Genomic DNA, 25,032 nt, shown 5'->3' on the forward strand with positions numbered 1-25,032 from the left:
CTGGGATGTCCCTCAGCTCTGTGTGTGCATGTTGTCTCTAATAAGGGTATTTGGCATATAGTGTATGGCCTTTCATTGTTTTTCATTTAAACAATTGACGTTCACACACACCTGCTCCATTACGTGCTTAAACACCTGTGTGGCAGTTTGATCACACATGTTAAACAGACTTGTGCTGCATCAGTCTGCTTCACTGCTAAAACATGACCACATGTCAATAAAACGTGATCATCCTTTAAAACTAATTAGGCATTTAAAGCCTTTAAAGACACTTTATCTGGTGGTTCCTAGTGATTAGACAGTACACATGACGTTTTAGGTCATACTAATATGTAGGTCCTCATGAAATCTGTGGAATTCTGTTTAAATTAATTAAATGTTAAAATGTGTACAACAGAACTTTGAGTACTTAGCTGTCAGAACTTAGATTTAGCTATAATGCTTACTGAACAAGCACCTTTTTCCTCAAACCAGTTAAGCACAAACCCAACCCTCAGCCGATTGTCAAGATTTTTTCAGTTATGTCAATTACAGAGCTGATTGTCTACACAATGCTGAAACAAATACTAACTTCTAACCCTCACGGTGCGTGTCCACTGGCACGGTGCGAGCAGAGCGGAGCGAGCGTTTTCAATTCATTCCTATGGAAGTCGAGCTTCACGCTCGCGCAATGCATTTTGGGATTGACAGCGGACCGGAGAAAGCGTTGAGAGCGACTGAGAGCGTCAAAAGGTTGGGCAGTTCTCGACTTTATGCAAATATCAAGCGAAAAACGCGGTCGGCAGCCAATTGCTGTGAGGTTCGGGATATGACGTCTGTTTTGAGAGTTTAAAAATATGCAAATTGTGCCGGAGTTTATGCTGGATTTAGTGCGTAAATCATTTTGTTTACAAATTAGATGCTTTGCAGTTGTTATGTATGTTAAATATTTTATTTTGGATGTGTTCATTGTGATTACATTGGCTGGGCCCATACACAAAAGAATTGTATTTGAAATATATTTTCTGGATATGTTTTGGAATATATGCAAATATTTGAAATTGGCCCAATAAATATATTTCATACTTATATTTCATATATTTTTGTTATATTTCAGAATATATTTCAATGTATTTGGAATATATGCCACATATATTTTTGACACTTTTGGGGACCCGTACAGAAAAAAATACATTGAAATATATTCTGAAATATAACAAAAATATATGAAATATAAGTATGAAATATATTTATTGGGCCAATTTCAAATATGTGCATATATTCCAAAACATATCCAGAAAATATATTTCTTTTGTGTATGGGGGTTTATAAAAGTTTATAAAATTGAAAGGATATCTTTGCTTGGTGCATTTGTAAACAAAGTTTGTCTATTTCTAAATGTAATCGCGTGCATCGCTGATGATTATTTATACTGTCCTCGTGTTGAAAAAAACACTCGCAACAGACACACCCCCCGCTCAGTGCCGCTGGCAACGCTGTAACGTCTCCGCTTTGGGGTGTGTCTGTTGCGAGTGTGTTTTTTTCAACACACGGACAGTAGGCTATAATCATCAGCGATGTACGCGATTACATTTAGAAATAGACAAGCTTTGTTTCCAAATGCACCAAGCAAAGATCTCAATTTTATAAACTTTTATAAACCCAGCCAATATAATCACAATGAACACATCCAAAATAAAAATCTTTAGTTCTGATTCTGAACCTATATGTTCTGAACGCACGTCTATTTCGCTTCAAACGCTCGCTTTCGCTTTGGGCGCGCGAATGGATTCAAAATGTTCAAGCGTCGAACTAGACGCGATAGACGCGAATTTGACGCTCTATTTGCGTTTTGGACGCAGCTTAATAACAGGCTCTGATGTCAAGATTGCAATGCTGGAATGTGTGTGTTTGTGCATTTTGTTCATACAGGACATCATTAAAACTGCAAAGTGTTTAGCCTACTTATATTTATGTAAAACACAACATTGTGCTTTTGTCAAACTGTAACCTACAACTGTCACCCAACCAAAATCACACACACACATTGTAGACGAGATGTATGCGCATAAGCTCGCATAATTTTTTCTCTTCGCCCGCCATTGTATTCAAACCTTCTTCTGTAAACATAATATACTTGAATTAATGTACAATACTTGCAATGTCGCCCCCGCCGACAACGCTTAGTATTGCGTGCATCGGCGCGTCTCGTATCAAAAACTAGGACGACACATTTGGCTACGCATCGACGCATAATGGCGGGCGAAGCGTAGCGACACGTAGCCTTGTGGACGCGTATGCGTACCGATGCGTTGACTATGTAACGGCCCTAACCTTAACCTATAGCTTTGGTTGCACGTCCTAATAGATAGCGTTACTGTTTGATGGGATTGGATCCATCCATGATATTACTGAACTCTTAACTTGAATCCATGAAGTCTGAACTTTTCTTGAAAGGTTACAGAGTAATTGAGTTTACCACTGAAATCGGCAGCATGGGTTTTGGGCTTAACTTGTTTGTGGGGGAAATCAGGCAATGAGCACACAGTGTGTGGGAGAATTGTATGAATTTAGGGCGTTCAAATTCTGCAGAAGTCTGTGGATCAGATATTGATTTCGATGTCTCCTGCTAGTTACTTAAAGGTGTTTCTTCTAAATGTTTTCGTCCTGTGGACTCTCGTTTACTTTTCAGTCAGTATTGGCATAAAATTGCTATGTCTTTTTTTTTTGTCTTGCTAACGCTAATTTCAACACTAGCAACTGTTGACAATCTCAGCTTTTATAAGAAAAAAAAAAATCATCCTTTGAGACTTAAGTCAATAAAGTTGAAGAAACACCCTTAAATTGGAATGAAAGGTACAATGACATCTACCATTGTTCAGTGAAATCTTGTAATCAAAATTGGATGAATCTCCTGTGTGCTCGAAGCGTCACCTTTGTGAGAGTCTGTTAATAAATTATAATATTTTTGGAGCCGTGGTGTGCCGACCTTCAAGTTATTTATGGCCGAGCACCCACTTTGAGCAATCTGAAATGTGCGTGCTTTTGTTTTGTGTTTCCAAAATGAAATGATTTCAGTAGGAATCCACATGATCTCAAATCTCGTGAATTTGCTGCGTTGACCAACAGAAAGCTGATTGGTTTGATAATGAACCATGAAAATGTACTGTACTTTTAAAATATAAATAAATATTAATTAAACATTGATCAGTCATGTTAGTTCATAGTGCATTAACTAATATTAAGAGATCCAACTTTAAAATGTAAAAATGTATTAGTAAATGTTGAAATTAACAATGAACAATACTTTTTTTTAACCTTGGTTAATGTTATAAATGGACTCTTATTGTAAAGTGTTTCCATTTCATATAAATCCATACAGTCATGCTTAAAGATGGCCATCTTTAAATGTCTACACAAAGGCCATGACATTGAAATTTGATAGATATGTATAGTGTATATATATATATATATATTCTCACACTTTATTTGCTTCTATTTTAGAACACTTGATGATTATCTAATAAAAATATGTATTACAGTGACGGTTGGTTTTGTATTACAAATCGAATATGTTTCTGATTTGTTTATATGTTTCTGCTGCATGAACATATCAATTTGCTTTCTCAGCTAAATATGCAACGTATGCATAAAAGCAACTAGCTGGATATAGCCTAATGCAGATAGATGTCAACAATCATGACATTTAAACATTTAGGTTGAGCGTGTTTTTGTGTTTTGCATTTTCCACTAATGCAGCATCTAGTCAACAAATTACAGGTTATTACTTTGAAATGAAAACATGTTCGGCAATGTACTGTATACCTACCGTTTCATTGTCTATATTTTAAATCTGCATCTGAAGTGTCCTGCTTTGTGCAATGCGCAGTCGGTGCAGTTATGCACTCTTTTAAGGTGGGGACACACTTAACGACAGTAAGGCCGATTATGAATGTAATTTGATACTTAAGACAGAGACAGTTGCGTTCAGTCGGTGTTTAATATCTGCTCCAGTCATTGGAAACGGTCTGTAAGTGTGTTCAGTTCAGTCTTAGAATGTTTCAGCTAATCATTAAAGGGATAGTTTGGCCAAAAATGATATTTAACCCATGATTTACTCACCCTCAAGCCGTTCGAGATGCATATGTCAATCTTTTTTCAGACGAACACATTTTCAGTTATTTTAGAAAATGTCTTAGATCTTTCAGTGGTTATAGTGTGAAGCTATGGGGTCCACCTCCTTCAAGTCCCAAAATGTGCATGCATCCTTCACAAAAGTAATCCATCCGGCTCCAGGGGGATAAACGAAGGCCTTCTGAGGGTAATCCGTGCAGTTTTGTCGTAAAAATATACATATTTAAAACTTTATAAATGAAAATAACTGGCTTCCGGTAGCGGCCGACGCGCGTTCACGGAGATGGATGCTGGCGTATGACGTAGGACGTAGCGTAGGAAGCGTCGTGACGTAGAACGAACGTAGAGTTTTGTTTTGCTCTGCTCTCTGGCTGCGCTATCACGTTCGTTCTACGTCACGACGCTTCCTACGCTACGTCCTACGTCATACGCCAGCATCCATCTCCGTGAACGCGCGTTGGCCGCTACCGGAAGCCAGTTATTTTCATTTATAAAGTTTTAAATGGACCCCATAGCTTCACACTATAACCACTGAAAGATCTAAGACATTTTCTAAAATAACTGAAAATGTGTTCGTCTGAAAAAAGATTGACATATGCATCTCGAACGGCTTGAGGGTGAGTAAATCATGGGCTAAATATCATTTTTGGCCGAACTATCCCTTTAAGTGTGTCCCTGGCATTACTATATTATAATAGCAGACCCTTCTTAGCAGTTTCAGCAACGGGCGCAACTTGGTAAAACTATAGTTTTGTGTCGGTTGTTTTTTTGCCGATATTAATTGGCAAAACCGATCAATAGGTCAACCTCTATTTCTGTGAGCGGTGCCTCATACATCTCTACACTATAAAAAATCTTTCATCAAAATTACACTAATGTGACTGCACCTGAAACCTCTGGTCCAATTGAATTTGTGTTGCTCTATAATATCCCCCTCATACTACCCACCACTATGTTTCCTCGCATGCATTCTCACCAAAAACGTAATTTCCCATCTAATTATTGAGAGACCTCAACTGTAATGTGGGTTTGCTTTGACAGACTCTGACATGATCTGTTTGATTATATTCAGCTTGCCTCAACAGCAAAAACAACAACGCTCTGTGCTTGCATCAACCATGTACCTTCGGGCAGTGGAACTAAGGATGACACTGATTACGTTGCTGCCACCGAAACCATCTTTAATCATAGATCAATTCCTGTGATTCAATTATAGGAAAATATGAACGTTTGATGAAAGAGGGAAATGAAAGGTTGGTGGTAAGAGAAAAATAACTAGAGTTGGGAGTAAAGGAACCAACCCATTGGCCAGTGTAAATATTTATATACTAATGGTCACTCACTATGATTATGCTTGACATGCTTTTTATGCATTTGTTTAAGGAGAAACAGTGCAGAAATCAATGGAGATAAATAGTGTGGGAGAGAAGAAAAGGACAGCCCGAGAGAAAAAGACAAACATAAAACAGGCTAATATGCTCCCTTCACCCCTTGATCCCTTTACATTTCCCATCAATGGGTCTCTCTCTGTTCTCTCAGGTCATTACCAGTTGTGCTCAATCCCTTGATGGGATGGGAATCTTAAGAAATTTATTGATTCTGTTTCCAATTCTGGTTCTTTAATGTTACTTTTAGAGAAGAAATGTTTGAAAATAAGACATGAAATTCTTACTGCATTTACTGCCTTAAACAGTATGTTGCCAAATGATCATTTCCCATTTCAGTAGAGCTGATATTACAAATCATAGATCAATTTAATACAGAAGTGTTTACACATACTTTTAATGTGGCACAGAGGCAGGATAAATGCATTTCCAGTAATTGCCTCTAATTGTAAATTAGGTAAAAGCAAAACACTAAATAATTAATAAGAAATGAATAGTAGATCATGTGACACCAAAGACTGGAGTAATTACTGCATTAAAAACATTAAAAACCCTAACACTTACCGACCCCAATCTTTGAATTGTAAAGTAATATATTTATTTGTTGTCAAATATGTCACTGACTTATTCATAAGTGTTTTTATGCAATATTTGATTGTAGATTTAGTTGTGGCACAATAGTATTTAGGTACTTTAATGTTCTGTCTGCATTGCCATAAAAATACACTTCCGAGAGCCAATAACAGAACGGAAAGTCAGGAAAATAATTTGGTCCGAAATTTATGTTTTTAAAAAATGGGACTGTTCTGAATTTCAACCCGTTGTCGGTTCCCAACCCTACTCCTCTCTTATATAGGCTAATGCTATATAATGGCTATGCCATTCTGAACTGCTGCTGTAAGGACCCAAGTCCAGGTTTGCATATTTCTGCATGGATTAGTTGCATTTAAGAAGTTGGTTCTGGATCAGCACTTCAGCAAAACTTTTATATCCAGCCAAGTTGCTGACAGCAGCAGTAGCACTATGTCTTACCACCAACTCCCTAATGCTCCATTCAGTGGGATGCCCCTGTGCCACTTGGTCTTTCAAATGGACCTAGTTTCAGACTGCATTTATCTTTTTTCCTCTTTAAGAAGGCATTGTGCGATTCCAGAACAAACTCCAACCAGACAAAATGCTCGATTTAAGCTTTTCACGTGTGAGAGTTTATTGACTCAGGAGTGTTTAGGTGCATGTGCAGTCAAAACTGCCTCCCTCCGTACCTCTTTCACAGAGATACTCAAATTCCTTGAAGTGTTAAATAAAAAGGCGAGAGAGGTGTCTGATGAAGGCGCTTTCACACAATCTGCATACAGAAGCAGTGAAGGCAGATGAGATTAGTGAGTGGTATTGAGCTGTGAAGCGTCAGTGTAAAGCTGTGCTCACAGGGCTTTATCTGCTCACTTCCTCAAAGGAGTTCAATTGTACCCTTTGAAATCCACCTGGGTTTCAGGTTTAATCTTGTTGTTACCTTTGCAGGCTGTTTGCTTATTATTTCTAATTTTATTCCAGCTTCTCTGTTTTCTTTTTTCATCTTTGCACTCCCTCAGTTGCAGATACCACAGTTTCTAAGTGCAAACACTAGAGGTAGAGAGAAACAACTACAATTTCAAAGTACTGCAATATTTTACTTCATGATACTGTATTGATATTTTAACGGCAAGAATAAATGATTGTAGTTACATTTTTTCACCTTCAATATTTATGGGAAAAAGAGATTGGTCACAACTCAGTATGCAAGAAGATGAAATGCACTGTGACATTAGATTGCTAGTCTCGTTAGACATTTGACTTGCAGCAAAAAGTCTTGGTAGGGTTGCACCAGCCGTTCGTAAGTTCAAACTTAAATGGGAGTGTAAAGTACAACTAGGGGCTTAGTATCTATTAGTTAGTTTGTAACTGTTTCTGCAATAAATTTGGTTACACCATTTGTTCTTAAGGCAGAAAGTAGCTAGTAAGCTCTTCGTAAAGTATGTATACACGTTTACATTAAATGATCCAATAGCAGCCTTCAGATTTGTGAGCAGAAGTTGTGTTAAAACACAAGACAAAACAGTAAAAATACGTTTCTGTTTGAAATGCAATACTTAAAGGGGTGGTATAATACCCTTTTCACAAGATGTAAAATAAGTCTTTGATGTCCCCAGAGTGTGTATGTGAAGCTTTAGCTCAAAATACACCACAGATATATTTATAAAGCATGTTAAAATTGTCACTTTTTGAGGGCGAGTAAAAACACACCGTTTTTGTGTCTGTCCCTTTAAATGCAAATGAGCTGCTGCTCCCGCACAGGGGGCGGAGCTTCAACAGCTTGTGTCCTTTTACCTCACACAAACATACACTGAAAATTTCAAAAACTTGGTGGAATGTCGTGTAGTCCCTCCCAGCCGTTTGTTGTAGTCCTTAAAAAACGAATTCTTTAAAAGCAAATATCTTCCTCTGCTTTGAACTTTGAGCGTTGTAACTTTGCAGATGTTGTTTATGCTCAAACAGCAACATTACACACTAACTAAAGTTAGAAAAGTTATAAGTTGAAATCATAATCAACCTTTAAGTAATAACATAATTGGTATTTTAAATCAAAATAACTTTCAGAAATTATGTTTGAAATGAATCAGGAGCAATAAATACTGATACAAAAACATAAGAAATTTATTTATTATGATTTTTATTTGATATGCACATGGAGCAATTTACACAGAGTTGTGTATTTTCAGTAGATCTGGTTCATGTTGAAGAGCGGCTAATGAGTAATTTTTTCACAATATACTAGCTCTTAAAATGTAAATGAGTATAAGTGTCAACATCATCATAATTGTCTAAAGGATTGAAGTTTGTCTGGTAAAACATAAGCTTATTGATGCAATACAATCAATCTGCTGTTTTATTACCATCGTTACTCTGTTCAGAGCCTTCTGTAAATATTTAGTTTATATGTAGTCTCGTTTAATGGTGCAAAATATTTAGCAGTGTGTCAAGTTTAACTTGCGCACATGGTAATGTGCATACCATGTAAAAAAAATTTTTTTTACATGGCATGATAATGATATTCAGGACAATTCTTTACAAAAGTAATCCCGCAAAATTGACATACCTAATCATATTGTATCGCCAGGTCTCCACTGTTTCCCACCCCTAACACATACAATTAAGGATGTAGTCTGTGGCCATCATTTTCCTTAGTGTTTTCTGGATGTGCTGGTTGGCATTTGATGTTTTATTCTGTTTGTGTGTTTGAAAGCCATTTTCTCTTTGTGGTTTCAGACTGTATTGTATTGACGTTCTCACTCTTTGTAGTTCATTGGCAGCATGTGAACTGACCAATATTACATGCAACTAGCTGTCTTTACATAGTACCATATGGGGTGGTGTTTTCCCTCCCCTATTTCCCCTATTTCTCTGTCACTGACTGTACTGTTTCAATACATTCCTTTGACACTTTATCTTGTTCTCTTTCTCTCTTACACATGCTCACCTGTAGGAATATGACTGGTCTCAGCATGCAAGAGACCTTCACAATGCTTTTCACCTTTCACAGTTTGTGTGTGCTACATAAGTATAGGTTATTAAACAAGTGGAGTCTCAAACAGTACTGTGATAATACAGGGAGTAAATCTTACAGAACTAGACAGACTGTAGTGGGAGGAAATTTAACTACAGTGTGTGATTTGTGCACTGTTGTGTTTATATGTCTTTTGTCTTTCTCTGTGTGCAAATCAAGAAGAATGGACAGCCATACAGTCCATACTAGCATATTATTTTTAGACTTAATGTAAAGCTTATATAGACTTGTGTAAAGCTCTGACTTAACGACCAGAGCTTTTTATATTTCAAACAAAATCATCAGAAATATATTTCAAATATTCAATATATTGCTCAGCCTTCATGCCGTTGTGCTTGATGCTACAAGATTTCATCTGTTACGAGAGAGAGACTGAAACAGACAAAGAAAAGAAAGAAATGGAACCTACCAGAAAAAGGTGACCCACTGAGGCACCTTTCTTCACAGACTCCATTTACGATTATGACCTGTCCATGTTTATAGCCCTGCTCAAGATGACACTGCGATTGCCTGATCCTATAATAGGTGGGCTCTCTTATCTCAAACGAGTACTCAGAACCACATAAACCACAGCCAGTCAATCACAGCAGCTTTCCAAACAGCATTCTACAGACCTCTGATCTGGTATAACTGATTTATTTCTTACAGCTGCTTAGACTATTGAATTTTACATGAAAATAACAAGCATTAGACCAGCGGAGAACTAGAACCCTATAAATGCCGCTTCAGAAAACTGTTAAAGTGTTAACCGCCTTCAGGCCTCAAAGTACGCAAAAGCAATAAAGTACATTGCTCATAGTGTTTAAGTAGCTCTTTAGACCATTTGAAGCGATTGAATGACATTTTTCCCATCCGCTCCAATGCTTATTTTAAATTGCGTTTGTAATTCGTCAGTTATCCGGGAAACCAAAGGTGTCAAGTATGTTTAGACTGTAGTCTAACGTTCTCTGTGAAGTCTTTGAGGAAATGGTTTGTGAAAATTGAAGGACATTGTCCTTGAGCTGCAGTTGTGTCCTGTGCAGACTGCCCACTCTGTGAAGTGCTTGCAGCGGACACAAAGAGGTCACCTACAGCTAGCCATCACAGATCAGCTATCCGTCAGTAATCAGCGTGGTCTCTCGAGCATGGGACCTTGGGAATGTCATGGCTTTGCCTGCTTGCGCAGTAAACTCACACACACGCATCTCTTGCTTGTTTCTACATACTAATACGCAGGGGGACTTCCTGGAATTGAGTGTGTATTAAAGCGTCAGCAGGAAAATAGAGAAAAATAACATTTGCACAGTGGCAGGCCTGATGTGTAGATATGTGATGCGTGATGATTGTTTTATGTCAGAGCGTGTGCGTTCGTTGTTTACATTTTTTTTTTTTTTTTTTTTTGGTAAATCATTGGAATGTACATTCAGTCTTTGATTATGTATGTGTGCCTAGTGTGAGTATCTGCATAATGAAGTATTTGCTGCTTGTAATGCATACCATCTTTAAATCAGCTTTTCCCATGAGTTGGTGCTTGATGCTGCCTGCCTGCGTTGGCAGTCCTGCAGGAAAATTAGTAAAACCAACACCTATACTATACTACACCTATACACCCCCCCACACCATACTTTTTTGACTGTATGCAATTGTCTTGAAGTATGGTACTGTATTTCTGTGCATCTAGTGGCACTAGTAAAATAATGTTTTGTTAAACAGTTTCCCAAACAGTCCAACCATTGCTTCTGCTGCTGTTTGGACAAATAATATTTTAAAATATACAGTAGTCAAAGTGGATCAAAAAGGTTCATCAGAGTTGTCCTAATACAAGAACGGGTATTGTTCAAAATTCATGTATAATTTTGAAAGGGTTTGATCCACTTCAAAATTCAGAAATTGTGGAATCCAGTGATAAAAATGGAATTTACTGTATAACGTGAAATGTCACAGAATTTTAGCAAAATTTGGATGAATAAATCAGAAATATAGGGCTGTACACTTGTTCAAATCTTGGACTAGTGACCTGTGAATATTAAATATTTGGTTTGGTTTACTTAGATAAAATTGCTTCTCAAAGTAATAAGAATAAGAAGAATAAGAATAAGAATACAGTTTATTAAAACATGATTTTTTCTTTTAATGAATATCACACTTTCATGCATGTTTTAATTTAAACAGTAAACATCAAGTTTCAAAATAAACTTTTCAAATAAAACATATTTCCAGAACATTGTGAATTATATATAGTTACCGGTATCAGCCAAAATTTCCATAGTATTTTGTGGAGTCAACCTACGACTGGCTTACTTTAACATTGAACAGAATTACACACCTCACCTTCAAGAAAATTAATATTATGTTCAGCTTGAAAGGAATGAAAGGTGTGACAAGGTCAAGCTTTGTCCTTGAGATAAGGCTAGTGAAGGATCTTTGGTAATTAAGTGCTGCTCATGGCTCACTAACCACCTCTCTCTGTAGTCTTCAGAGGTGTTCAACCCATAACTGGTTCCAGAGGGAGATAAGGGGCTGGGAACATGGCCTCATGATGTGTGAGTTGGTAAATCTCTATGCTTGTTTCAGTGTAAGGTAGCTTGGCTGGGGAGATAGGGGAGACTTAGATGAAATCCTCTTGTTCTGATGGGAGGCAAGGGCCTGGGATTTGATCACCGTTGCAGAGAAGAATTTCACAGAATATCTCTTTCTTTCTGATCTGTTGCAACTCACTGACTGTTGGACAATTTTCTGCTCTTTTGGTTGGTTTCATGATTTTCACCCTTTTATCTGTTTGACTTTTTAAGGTCCCTATATTTTTCAGTGGTTTTTTAGTATTATTTATGTACTATTATGGTATTTATAAATATATTGAATTAGCTTTTATTCATATATTTTTAGTTTCCATTTTAGTTTTAGTAATTTTGTGCTTTAGTTATTTTTGTGTGAATTGTATTTAGCCTAAACTTTTAGTTTTATTAATTTTAGTACTTTTTTTCCAATTAACTTATGTTTTAATTAAACAATAACAAAGCTGTTTTATATTCGATTTTTATGGGTAAGTATACACTATTCGTCTTTTTATTTTATTTGTTTGTCTGTTAACATTTGAAAAGTCAATGTACTGTAATTTACCATATTTATGTTGCTATAATGCCCTTTCTTGGCCCTACTGTGCACAGTCGATTTGGTGCACATTTTTCACATTTTTATCAGGAGGAAATAACTTGCTCAGCCTCTTAAATAACTTTCATATCTCATTTTTATCTGATAGCACAAATCATATTTTTCATAGTTTGGCTCCATTCTGTATGTATGTAACCTCCACTTTCTGTGGTCCAATTTGTTGCCCATAGTTTGTGGGCATGTAGTGAGTATGATGGTCCAGCTGAATGATTTACTGTAAGCATATTGATTGCAAGGAAAAAAACAGAACTAATATTTGGCATACATGAATAGTACACCCACCCAGACCAGGCGTTTACATGTGTTCAATTGATGCACATGATAAAAGCCGAACATGTGTTAAATCACTGTGTCCTCTCTGACTGAAAAAGCTCTTATTGGTCTCCCTCCCAGAGAGCTGACAACATCATCAATTGCTCTCCCTTCAGGCTCTTTTACCCCTGCTACAAATTTACTGGACTTAAAGCAAAGCAGTCTTTATCCTCACACATACAAAAACGAAAGTATGGTTCATAAATTCTCAGTGATGTGTACCTGGGTGTTTGTAATTGCTCCCAATGGAGCTCTGTGTTCAATTCATTCAAACTCTCTTCCCAATTAAACTATAAACGCGACAAGAAGAAATGACAGAGACACACGGTGCACTTAGCCTCATAGTGTTTGTTGTTTGACTCTAAAGCATGAGTCTTTTACTTCTCAAGACTTTATTTCTGAACAAGAACAGTTGTTATCAAGTGCGAGTCTACCATTGTTTCTCAAGTGATCCAATTTTCTTGCTGTCTCCTGCAGATTTAGTAGCGTGGAGGTTTGTTTCATTGTTGTTGAAGTAATTCCACCTTCCACTTAAGCTTGACATGTGAAAAAGCAGGTCCATCTGAACTAAACTTTAAATTTGGTTTGCACCAAAACCTCTTGTGTTAGTGTATATGCCCCTGTACTTACCTTCCTCTCTTTTCTTGAACAGCGAAAAAGACATGTGCTACGACAGACTTTGCTTGTAAGAATGGGCAGTGTGTCCCGGCTCGATGGAGGTGTGATGGAGAACCGGAGTGTCCAGATGGTTCGGATGAAGCAGACTCCACCTGCAGTGAGTACAGTGAGTGTTTGTGCATGTGTTTTTATAATGTTGATTCTGGTTATTTTCTCAGGGTTCCCACAGGTCCTTGAAATCCTTGAAAGTTTGTGAAACTGAAAAAAATATTTCAAGGCCCTGGAAAGTTTTTGAAAATAAACATAATAGATACAGGTCCAAGAAGTTTTCTGGAAAAAAATCGATATTATTCACACCAGTCGCCAGTATTTCGCCAACACTTCATGGCCTATGCATACTAGCTTGCTTGATTTACGTTAGTGACGCGCATTTACACGTTACGTTAAAGGAGTAGTTCACTTTAAAATGAAAATTAGCCCTTGATTTACTCTCCCTCAAGCCATCCCAGGTGTTTATGACTTGTTGTCAAAAGTACAAAAAATGTGACGCTTTGAGCGCTGTTGAGCGGAATCGTAAACACCTCTGATTGCCCATTGTGCTCACGCGCTCATCAAATATGTCTGTGATTGGCTACAATGGTCAGCGGTTCAAAAACATGTTGTAAATATACATCAATGATGCTCTTCACCGAGTGCTTACACAGATACACACGGGAGCGTTTAAAAGCAGGCGTCTGACGGCGGACCGGCTGATTGTGCTTTCAAAAGCTCCCGCTCCCGTTTTTAAAAAAACTTTCAAACAGTTCCGTGTGCTTTTAAACACTCCTGTGCGTTGATCATTGTAGCCAATCACAGACTTACCTGATGAGCGCGTGAACACAATGGCCAATTTTTAAATTTCAATACTGACTTGGTACCGAAGTCGGTACTTTTGACAACACTAATATGACTTTCTTCTTTCAGACGAACACAATCAGAGTTATATTAATAAAAACCCTGACGCTTCCAAGCTTTATAATGGCAGTGGATTCCAACCATTGAAAGCATCAGATTGAAGCTCAAAAAAGTGCATATATCCATTATAAAATAACTCCACACGGCTCCGGGAGGTTAATAAAGGCCTTCTGAAGCAAAGCGATGAGTTTGTGAAAGAAAAATATTCATATTTAACACGTTACAATGTAAAATAGTATAAAAAACATAATAAATCACAACTTATGCAACTTATGACGTCAGAGGTAGCGTAGTGCATCATGGCGTAGTGTAAATATCTGCAGTACGTCTCTTTACTCACATTAGTTGCACTTTACACTTAAATCGAATCCGTATGTTCATTTTGCCGGAAGCTAGTTATTTTACTTTATAAGTTTAAAATATGAAACATTTTCTTACACAATCTAATCGGATGGATGCACGTTTTTGAGCTTCAATCTGTTGGTTGCAATCCACTGCCATTTATAAAGCTCAGAAGCGTCAGGGTGTTTATTAATATAACTCTGATTGTATTCGTCTAAAAGAAGAATGTCATATACAGCTGGGATGGCTTGAGGGTGAGTAAATCATGGGCTAATTTTCATTTTAAAGTGAACTACTCCTTTAAGTGTTTCCCGTACTTCAAGGTTTTTCAAGTAATTATTCAAGTAAATAATCAGTGACTTCAAACAAATAAATAAAGAGCAGTGAGTTGCTCTTTAAAAGGAGCACTTTATTTTTAATCAAAATGTTATCTTGATAAAGTAACAGGAAAAGTCAGGCTTATAGCAGTGGTTGTTGGCAAATAGTTCTTCTGCACGCATTATTGCTAATTTATTTAAAATAGGATTGATTAACATAATTTGGAATTCCCACTTTAGGCTTCTTCTTTCAAAATCAGGTGTAAATACTCACATTTTTGCATATATCCTCCTTATATTTAAACAGTCTTCTTCTTTGTTGTTGTAAACCTACTTGTCATGCACATAAACCAGAATAATGCTAGTGGAGTTTTGACTTTTATTTGCATGCATCCAGTTCTTTTTAGTTTGTTTTTCTACCAAGGATCGCCTGTGGCTGTTTGGCAATCTCAGTAATTGTCATTTTAAGCTGTGGACTGAGCCTTTCTCTCTGGCCATGTGATGTGATTTTGCCGTTGGCTGAATTAGGCTCCAGCTGCTAATTGGCAGCAGTAATGCTCACTCTCCTCGGCATACTCACTCACTTGTGTACTAGTAATTTGCACTGTCCACTCAGATCACGAGCAAATCACATTTTTACCCATTCTTTGTGCTCTGATTCAGTTGTTACTTCATTACTGTGTCAGTGGCAGTTTCTGGCTTACTTTTCTTTCTTTGCCAATATCCGACATATAGTGGAGCTTCCAGTTCAATGATCACAAGATCAGATCTACTGTGATTTGGCAGTTTTTTTTCCCCCCTCTGGCTACAGTATCCTGGCCAGGAAGGGAGGAGGGAGACGTAGGCTATGTTTGGAAATGTATACTACAGTGACATATAGTGCTCACTCTAAACAGTATGACCGACCACATTGCCAAAATGTTCAGTTTGCAACAGTGTAAACTGTGCTCAATACTGTATCCCACAATCCAATGCATTTACCTTGAACTTCCCTTGTGAATTTTATAATCTTCTTTTTATATATATATATTTTTTTTTTTCAGATTGCCAATACCTATGACTTAATTTACCTATGACTACAATTAGTTGTTTTTTTTCTTCACAAAATAGAATTAAAATAAGTAAATAACAGTTTTATTTTAAAGATGATCATGTATGCACAATAAATAAATATCAAATCGGTTATTGGCTGATATAAGATATTTTTAAAAAGATTTTGTATTGATTGATTTAGGATATTTAATTAATTCTCGTTTTCCCAGTGTTTACGTGTATATTACCGTGCCATCATCTCACAGTCACTTTAAAGTTAATCATTTCAAAGACTATACATTTTATAACTGTTAAATATAAAATAAATATCCATTGTACTTTATAGTGTTATGTCTAAATTCACCTACACTTTAAATAAAAAAACAACAACAACTGATTTTAGTTTTTAATATTTTAATTTATTTATTATAAAATGTTAATATCAGAAATTTATCTGTTGTTGACCACAACAATCATCGACTTTTCGGTATTGGCCAGATATCTACCAAATAGCAGATACCAAAAAGATATCTAGTGATATAATAGGTCATGAATCAGGATATGGTCTTGTGACAACAATGTAGCATACTACTATTAATATATTTTTTTGCATTTTGTCCTAACAATCATTATTATTGGGTACATTCTTCTGCCTCTCTACTTCGGTATGTTCATATTCTGGATGTCTCTAAAAATGAAGTGGAATGATTATGACAACTGTGCCATAAAGGGATGGAGTTTGTGCTAGTTTCAAAGCTCCCACCCACAGAGACCGTCACCATATGATGGACAGGTGTGAAATGTGTGTTCTGTAACATTTGTGTCAAGTATGATGTGGATTTCACCACCAAATAATTTTTTGCAGAAACTATTTTTGCTTGATTTACAAATCATCCAAATCAGCTTACATGAATATCTAAATGCTAATCCAATGCATTGAGGTAAAATAACTTGTATGGCTTTGAGACATACACACAAATACATAGGTATATTCCCAGTAGTCCAAGGTCAAAGCTTGCAGCTGTATCCAGACACATTTCCCAATATCCCTGGTCTGTGTTAGATTGCTTTTCACAATTGCTCTTAGCTTTGTTTGGTGGCCTCTACAGAGGTTCTCCTATCAGAGCAAAGTCACACAGTCACATGAATCATAGTTCTTCACAGCTTCTTTACACAAACCCCTCTTTGTGCCTTGAATAGGTCTAGGTCCCCCAACATTAGCCTCCCTCTGGTAATGCAGAGTATAAGTACTGTCATACCATTACAGCAGACTATCATGTTGTGCTCAACCTGGTAATATTAAGTAATACTGAAAAACGACCCAGGCTCTGTGGTTCCTCAGTATGGCATATCTTGATCAATGGGAACAGCAGGGCAGTCATTATGGTTGCATTAAAACGTAATAAACAGGAGCATGTGGACATGACTCAGGTGCTTGTACAAAACTGAATCTGGGATCATATGCTGGCATTATTATGAAAAATGAGATGGGTACCTTGCCTTCATTGGGTGGTTATTAATCAGCTTGATGAAGTGTGTGTTTACGTGTATTCCAAAGGCGCATTTAGTGTGTGTGTGTGTGTGTGTGTGTGTGTGTGTGTGTGTGTGTGTGTGTGTGTGTGTGTGTGTGTGTGTGTGTGTGTGTGTGTGTGTGAGTGAGTGAGAGACAGAGAGAAAATTGGGGTTGGATAAAGGGTTATTTCATGGCCCCTCCAGCTGTTGTGGGACGGATTTGCATATACTGTAGGATCTCTGGTCAAACTGTTTGCCTTTTATTGTTAAAGCAGAACTCCGGTCAATTTTAACATTGAGCTAATTTTTTTGTACATTTGGAGTGCTGTCAGTACAGAGAACAACGACAAAAATCGGTGTTGCCTACACCATGTTATCCTCTTTTTAAAATTTGCACCCTGTTGACTTCAATGGGGCAAGTTTTAAACCTGCTTTTAGCCTCTTAACATCCTTGATGTGTCATTACAAGTGCACAGGTCATGTGAGTGATTCCTTCGGAGTGAACGCGGGTGAATCTGACTGCAGTAGATGTGAAAGATATGAATAAAAATGATGTTTATTCAGCCAGCGCTCATACCTGTGTTTACATCCTGTTTTCGGTCGAAGTCCACAGTAGTCGATTGTCGAGTTCACGCGCGTGATCATAGGTACTAAACCTATGCGCGTGAACTCGACAATCGACTACTTTGGACTTCGACCGAAAACAGGATGTAAACACAGGTATGAGCGCTGGCTGAATAAACATCATTTTTTTATATATTTCTTTCACATCTACTGCAGTCAGATTCACCCGCGTTCACCCCGAAGGACATGACCTGTGCACTTGTAATGACACATCAAGGATGTTAAGAGGCTAAAAGCAGGTTTAAAACGTGCCCCATTGAAGTCAACAGGGTGCAAATTTTAAAAAGAGGATAACATGTTGTAGGCAACACCGATTTTTGTCGTTGTTCTCTGTACTGACAGCACTCCAAATGTACAAAAAAATGAGCTCAATGTTAAAATTGACCGGAGTTCTCCTTTAAGCCTTCTTTATACAGACCTAGACAAGAAACTTTGTCATAGTGAACAAGGAGCTTAATTGGTGGTGCTTGCTAACCACTAAATTTTTATAAATATATATATATTTTTTTAAATACTTTTAAATGCTACTGTTTTTTCAGCAGTCATTACTATCAGTGTCACATGATCCTTCAGAAATCATTTTATGCTGATTTGGAGCTCAAGAAACATTAATAATTATATCACAGTTGTACTGCTTAATATTATTGTGGAAACTGATACTTTTTTCAGGATTCATTGATGAACTGACAGTTCAAAAGAACAGCATTCATTTTAAATAATTTATTAAACAATTTAATTAATTAATTTATTCGTTTATTTATTTATTTTTAAATCAATAAATAAACCACCTAGAAATGCCCTTTCAACCAACCAGTGTACCCTAGTAGCCACATAGTGACATCTTAAAAACAAATATTTCCTTAAGAAAATGTTAAAAATGTAGTTTCTTGATATGCTTTAAAAGATTGGATATTCAAACAAGTTTCATTTTTACATTCTGTACTGGAACTTAGCATTCGAGTGCTCCACACCTTTCAGTGTTGATCGAATCCAGAGGAACAAAGACAGACTGCCTTAGGCATTGACATTGAAGTGTAATCAGCTTCCAGGTGAGCAAATAAAAATATATATCTAAATCTTATTTTCCAAAAAAAGCACAAGTATAGAAAACATTCAACATGCTTGCAAGAACCTCTGCTTCTGTCACAATCTCCTCAATCAAGGTCAGATGATTGCAATATTATTCTTTTTTGGTTACATTCAAAGATGTAATCATGTGTCGCTGTGAATGTGATGTAACCTCCGCTCCTCCACAAGTCTCACATTCTTTGTTGACTAATTTGCAGTTAACTTCTAACCTTTATGTTGCTATGTTAAACGTGTCCATCTCCAGAACTGATCTCAAACGAACAAGATCATGAGTCTGATTTGATTCATTTTTCCTTAGAAATTGGTTGGTGTTTTTTTCTCCACCAAATCCTGTTGGATTTAAACTAAGGAAAATTAGGTGGATGTTGCATCAGGTGCTTAAAAAACAAAAAACAAAAAAAAACACCTGAGATTGAAATTGCATTGTTGTGCAAGAAAGAGAAACTACAAAAGACTATGTTTGCATGTGCGGTAGAAATACCCCTATCCACCTGACTTAAGTTAACCTAAGTGTAGCGTCTCCTAATCGACACTTACGAACTCTAGCGCGTCTACTGGCGACATCTTGCTTTGAGTCGGACAACGTCTCGCCCCCTATGAACACTATCACTTGGGATTTAGATCTTTAGTGTTTGCGCAGCAGTAGCCAGACAGGCTCCAGACAATGCCTTTCAATATGCTTTAATCACGGTCGGGAGGTCTAATTTCAGAGAATATTTTTTTTAGAATAGGAACGTGCCAAAGATGACATGATTCATTACATTAATTTTCTCCAACTTGATTGGTTTTACATATGTATAATTCTTTGTTACTAGGTAGAAGCAAATCTGGATACCTCGATCATAAGGTTGGAAATACCTGTCTAATTATGTTTCTCCTTTTTTATATTTTCAGACAAACAGTAATTCTGGCCCAAGTGTTAGGGGCATTCAGTATTCAAATGCATATAAATGTTCTTCCTTCAACTATAAGTGTTAGTTATTTAATAAAAGAATACAATTCCTTCACTTATGTAAGCTTCTAAATGTCATACAGTAGGAAATCCCTAAACGTACACATCTGTTGTTTCAGCATAATTCATTTCTAAAATGAATTCTTATAAAACCAGTAGTTACTGCATCAGCCATTTAATGAAATTCTTTTGGATTTAATTGGATGATTCTGTTAACCTTTAAATGCATGAATGTTTTGCCAATCATTATTGCATATTCGGGTCTTTAGCGACCCAGATCTTTATCTAACACTGATGGATCTCTACCTGTCTCGATAATATAAAACTCTTTTGATATTAGAGTAACAATTACAGAAGAATCAAATAAAGCATATTTTGTTACCTTTTGGAGCTTGGAAGTGTTCAGTTTGAGCAGATGTGTTATACCATCATCACTGTCCTCGTCAGAGCTCATTTCCCAGTACATTCAGCATCTGGCCCGTATTCACAATCTCAAACGTATTCTCTAAACTATAATTTTCAACATCTTCAAAATTTATATTTTGATCGCTGACAGTTTCTTCACCAGATCCACCATCAAGTGACAGTGACACTAATATTTGATTGCGTTTCGCAGATGACACTTCCTATTCTTTTGTTTTCTGCCTGCGGTAACTATGAGTGAAACGTCACTTTACCATTGTGTACTAAACATTGTCACCTTGTGGAATAAAGGTGAATTGCACTTAATAAGAATTTTTTTTTATTTTTTTTTATTACATTTAAAAAAAATTTTTTGTTATAATGAATTGATTGATGAATACTAAGAAGATTGATGTCTAACTTTAAACAATTAATAAGGAGGGTATTGAATGACGTCCCGAGTCACTAAAGACCCAAGGTATGCGTTTAAGGGTTAAAATGTAACTTAACTTGGAAAAATATAAGCTCCTGGCATGCAATTTTAGACTAGTAGTCTTCAAAACATTTGTACAATATAATGTACAATATAATGCTCCACAATATTAAACCAAAACTGAAAGAATTACCATCTTCTGCATAAGGTTTTCTTCTTATTCACGTATATAGATGTTTCAGCATGACATGGGATTTTACTCGTTCTTAATGATTGAATTGGTTTAATCACAGACCTCATTGTGCATTGCCTTTTAGCTTTTCAGATTAGCCTAAGAAATGTAACAACAAACTCTTCACATTATTCATCAGTCTCAATATGCATCAGCAATTTATTCAGTGTGTTTTTATACTCAGAATGAACTCACTTTATAAGTGTTATTTCATTTGTTATGCATAAAAATGTCTTTGTGTAGGTTACCATTATCAATTCGCAAGACTTTATCAGTGTTGCTTTTATATTGATAAGTGACAAGTTTAGCCAGGAAACAAAGACCTGGGCCTATTATAACCTTGCTCTGGAGTTTTCCTACATAATTATTTTAAATATTATGGAGGGATCCAGTCAGATGCACCGGATGGGTTCAATTTCATGCTTCAGGCAGCGGTTCCCTGAAGTAATTTCCCATGTGGCCACACTCCAGGAGCACTGCTGCTGCCCAAGAGCAAGCCCTAGTCTCCCGGCCACGCGCTCTATTCCCGGCTGCCAGAGCGGAGGCATCAGCGCAGCCCGATTGCTTCTTAGTCACGCGGTTTGTGCTGCCATTTTAATTTAGCGCCCATCAGTGCTGATTTTTCTCACTATCAAACTGAGCTCAAGCACCAGGAATCAACTGCTGACTACAAAAGTTGAAGCTGTTGAGCCAAGTGGTTGTTTTTAATTATTTATTGATAGTATAGCAAGGACAGGAAATGGTCAGAAAAGATGAGGATTGGATCAGGAAGCATGGCCCAGAATCAGGAAACATGGGCCAGAATCAGCACTTTTTAATATGTAAATTATATATATATGTAAATTATATATGTATGTATAAAAATTTTTTTTTAAAAAAGGGATAATTTTTTTTATAGTTTTGTAACTCATTTATAATTATATATACTTTTTTTTGTGTGACAATGTGGACTATTTTGGAATGTGCGGTTACTGCCATTTTAGATTAACAACTTTTTTTTAATACATAATATTAACGCAACTTATTTTTCAAAGATACAAATTCTGTAATTTTTTTATACACTGAATTCAAAATCCACTTGACTCCACTTGAAATGTGTCAGGAAACATGGCAGTTTGAATAGGGCTTATAATATAGAGGAATAAACTAATTCAGCAATCAATTTAGAAATTCACTTTGTCTAAAACAAAGATGCAATTACATATTAGAATAGCTCTTCGAACTCTCTTATACCTTATAATTAGCTAATCAGCATTGCTTTTGTTTGTTTTCCCAGACTGTCAGACTAATTAGTGTTGAACTAAACCTATCAAAGACTGAGGCGTCTCATGAGAGCAGGTCATGTCAAAGTGACAGTAACTGGCTGTGAAGCACTCTGGGACATTAAAGTGGGCTGCTCACACTGTGCAGAGGACTTTTTGGATTGGGTCAAGAAGCTTTATTCCCTGCAGGCACGTTTAATTGGCCAAAGGCATGGAAACATGGATATTGAGGGTCTGTACTTAATTTCATGGTCAGCGTGACAGGCTTGAGTGCATTTGTGGGTTTGAATGTCCTTTGCATGTGTGTGTCTTGTAGGGAAAGATCATACATAATGTCACATTTACAAGTTTACGAAAGCCAGCAGAGGTCAGAAGGAACAGGAAGCTGTCAACTTCCCATGTAATCTCAAAAGAATAAACATCTGCAATGTTTGCCTGTTGGACTCCACCAATCATTCCTGGAGTGATCAACATGATGGATGGATAGCGTGTTTAATTGTGCCCCACTGGACACAATCTGCAGAAAAAGATCAGTCTGAGACATCTGCCTTAGTAAAAATGCTCTCTGAACATCCTTTGTGTGATTCCATCAATTTCATTTTTACCCATAATTAGTGACCTTTGATCTCACCAGTTCCGTATTGATCCTCCATCAGTGCCTTCAGCATAGGTCCGGATCACCATTTCAAGTCTCTTTAGGTCTTAATGACTGTATAGCACAGGGTTTCCATTGAATCAGCACTATGGTGTGGTGTCACTATGATGTATGTGGCTAGATTTCTTTGTGGGAAATAGATTGGTGTATAGTATGATATGCAATGATTTGATATCTGAAAACATTTCACATTATAAAACTGCTAGGTGTTCTGGAATAATGATGGTGCTGGTTCTGATGTAAGATCGTTGTTGGATGAATAATCTGACTCTTTGGATCCCAGATGAGTTGTTGCATTGGAGTTTTTTTCTATAGGATCAAATACCAGCATGTTCCCATAAACTGCATCATATTCATATAAGGGCACAAAATTACATTGTGAGCTCTTAAAAAGAATATAAAATTATTCTAATAATAGGAATTTGGAATGGATATGAGCAAAATACCAATATTCACTCATTCTCACATCATACAGAACAAGATTTAAAAATGGGGAAAATATGACCTTAAAATGCAATTCTAATTAAGTATTTATGTTAATTAATCATCACAATCCTTTCACAGATTTGTGATACTTTTTTGTCTTTTTTAAAAAGCTTAATGCTAGTTGCTTTTCACTGCCAGTATATTGACGAGTGCAAGCGGGACGTAAAAAAAAAAAAAAAGTGTGGTCCGGCCATACAGCATTAGACCAACACCAGGGTGAGGAAATTATGACTTAATTTACATTTTTGGGTGAACTATTCTAGAATTGACTCTTTTGCTTCATTATTGATTTATATATTCACATTTATTTGCTTATATATATATATATATATATATATATATATATATATATATATATATATATATATATATATATATATATATATATATATATATATATATATATATATATATATATATATATATATATATATATGAATAATGCAAACAAAGAAAAACATATATGATATCTTTAATAATCTCTATAGTGGCTGCATTCATTGTATCCATACATTAATTCCATTTTTGTACACTAATGCGTCTAGGCACATTTAAGCCGTTTTACATAACATGGATAATTTGTATGGCTCGAAATTAGAAAAATGTGAATCGAATTTTCTGGGAAATTTCTTTGTCTGAGGGCAGTTCTCCAAAGCCAACGTTACACAATGTTGTAAAATATATATATATATATATATATATATATATATATATATATATATGTGTATGTATGTATGTATATATATATATATATATATGTATGTATATGTATATGTGTGTATGTATGTATGTATGTATGTATGTATATATATACATATATACATATATATATATATATATATATAATATTGTGTATTTAATAATGTATATATGTATGTATGCATCTATCTGTCTATCTGTCTGTCCGTCCGTCCGTCCGTCCGTCCGTACATAATATTATTCTAAACAACAATTTTTTTTTAAAGACTGAAAAAGTGAAGACAAGAATAATGTGCTCATACTCCCACTCTCCTTCTTGTCTATCCTTTTCTCTTTCTCATTCTTCATTCTTGTCTGTGAAAAAGCAGCACTGTGTTGCAGGCGAATTAAAGCGATCTGCCTTTCGTAAGCAGCTGCTACCTTCATTTATAGTGTACGTCAGTATCAGTGTTGCAGAAGATCCTTCAAGCTGGATGCCTCACCTGAGCGACCCAGGCTGATAAATGTTCCATAACACATGGAGCAAATTAGCGCTATTAAAGAGGCAGCCCCTTTCATTACCTCAGCTTTTTTTTGATACATTTATAAAATGTGACTATACATAATTGTGTGTAATTTTGTTGTTGTTGAGTCCACACACTCTTGTCTTGTGCGGGGTGTAATTTTTTAAAAATGTGAAAATACTTTCACTTCCATTTTTATCTGTAGTGTCCTTGAAGAGTATTACAATTGTGGCTCTAAAAAACAAATATTGATTTAATTCTAATGAATTCTTTGGTAAAGGAGAGATTTGCCCATTTCATGATTTGCCCATCTCATGCTCCACTGTCTACATCTGTGGATCTGCTCACCATAAATCTGA

General features: G+C 36.3%; 1 protein-coding gene across 6 annotated transcripts in view; it reads left to right on the plus strand.

The window, feature by feature from the left end:
- Positions 1 to 25,032, plus strand: part of lrp8 (low density lipoprotein receptor-related protein 8, apolipoprotein e receptor) — a 153,934-nt gene that overhangs the window by 55,637 nt on the left and 73,265 nt on the right. For 3 of the 6 annotated variants that reach the window (XM_084426309.1, XM_084426306.1, XM_084426308.1), the window contains exon 3: positions 13,214 to 13,345. In XM_084426309.1, coding sequence (XP_084282435.1) covers positions 13,214 to 13,345 — 132 coding nt within the window. The remainder of the gene's footprint in view (positions 1 to 13,213; positions 13,346 to 25,032) is intronic. The other 3 variants (XM_084426310.1, XM_084426307.1, XM_084426311.1) reach the window with 1 other exon arrangement.

The sequence above is a fragment of the Rutilus rutilus genome (genome assembly GCF_951802725.1).
Source record: "Rutilus rutilus genome assembly, chromosome: 12".
Lineage (NCBI taxonomy): Eukaryota > Metazoa > Chordata > Actinopteri > Cypriniformes > Leuciscidae > Rutilus > Rutilus rutilus.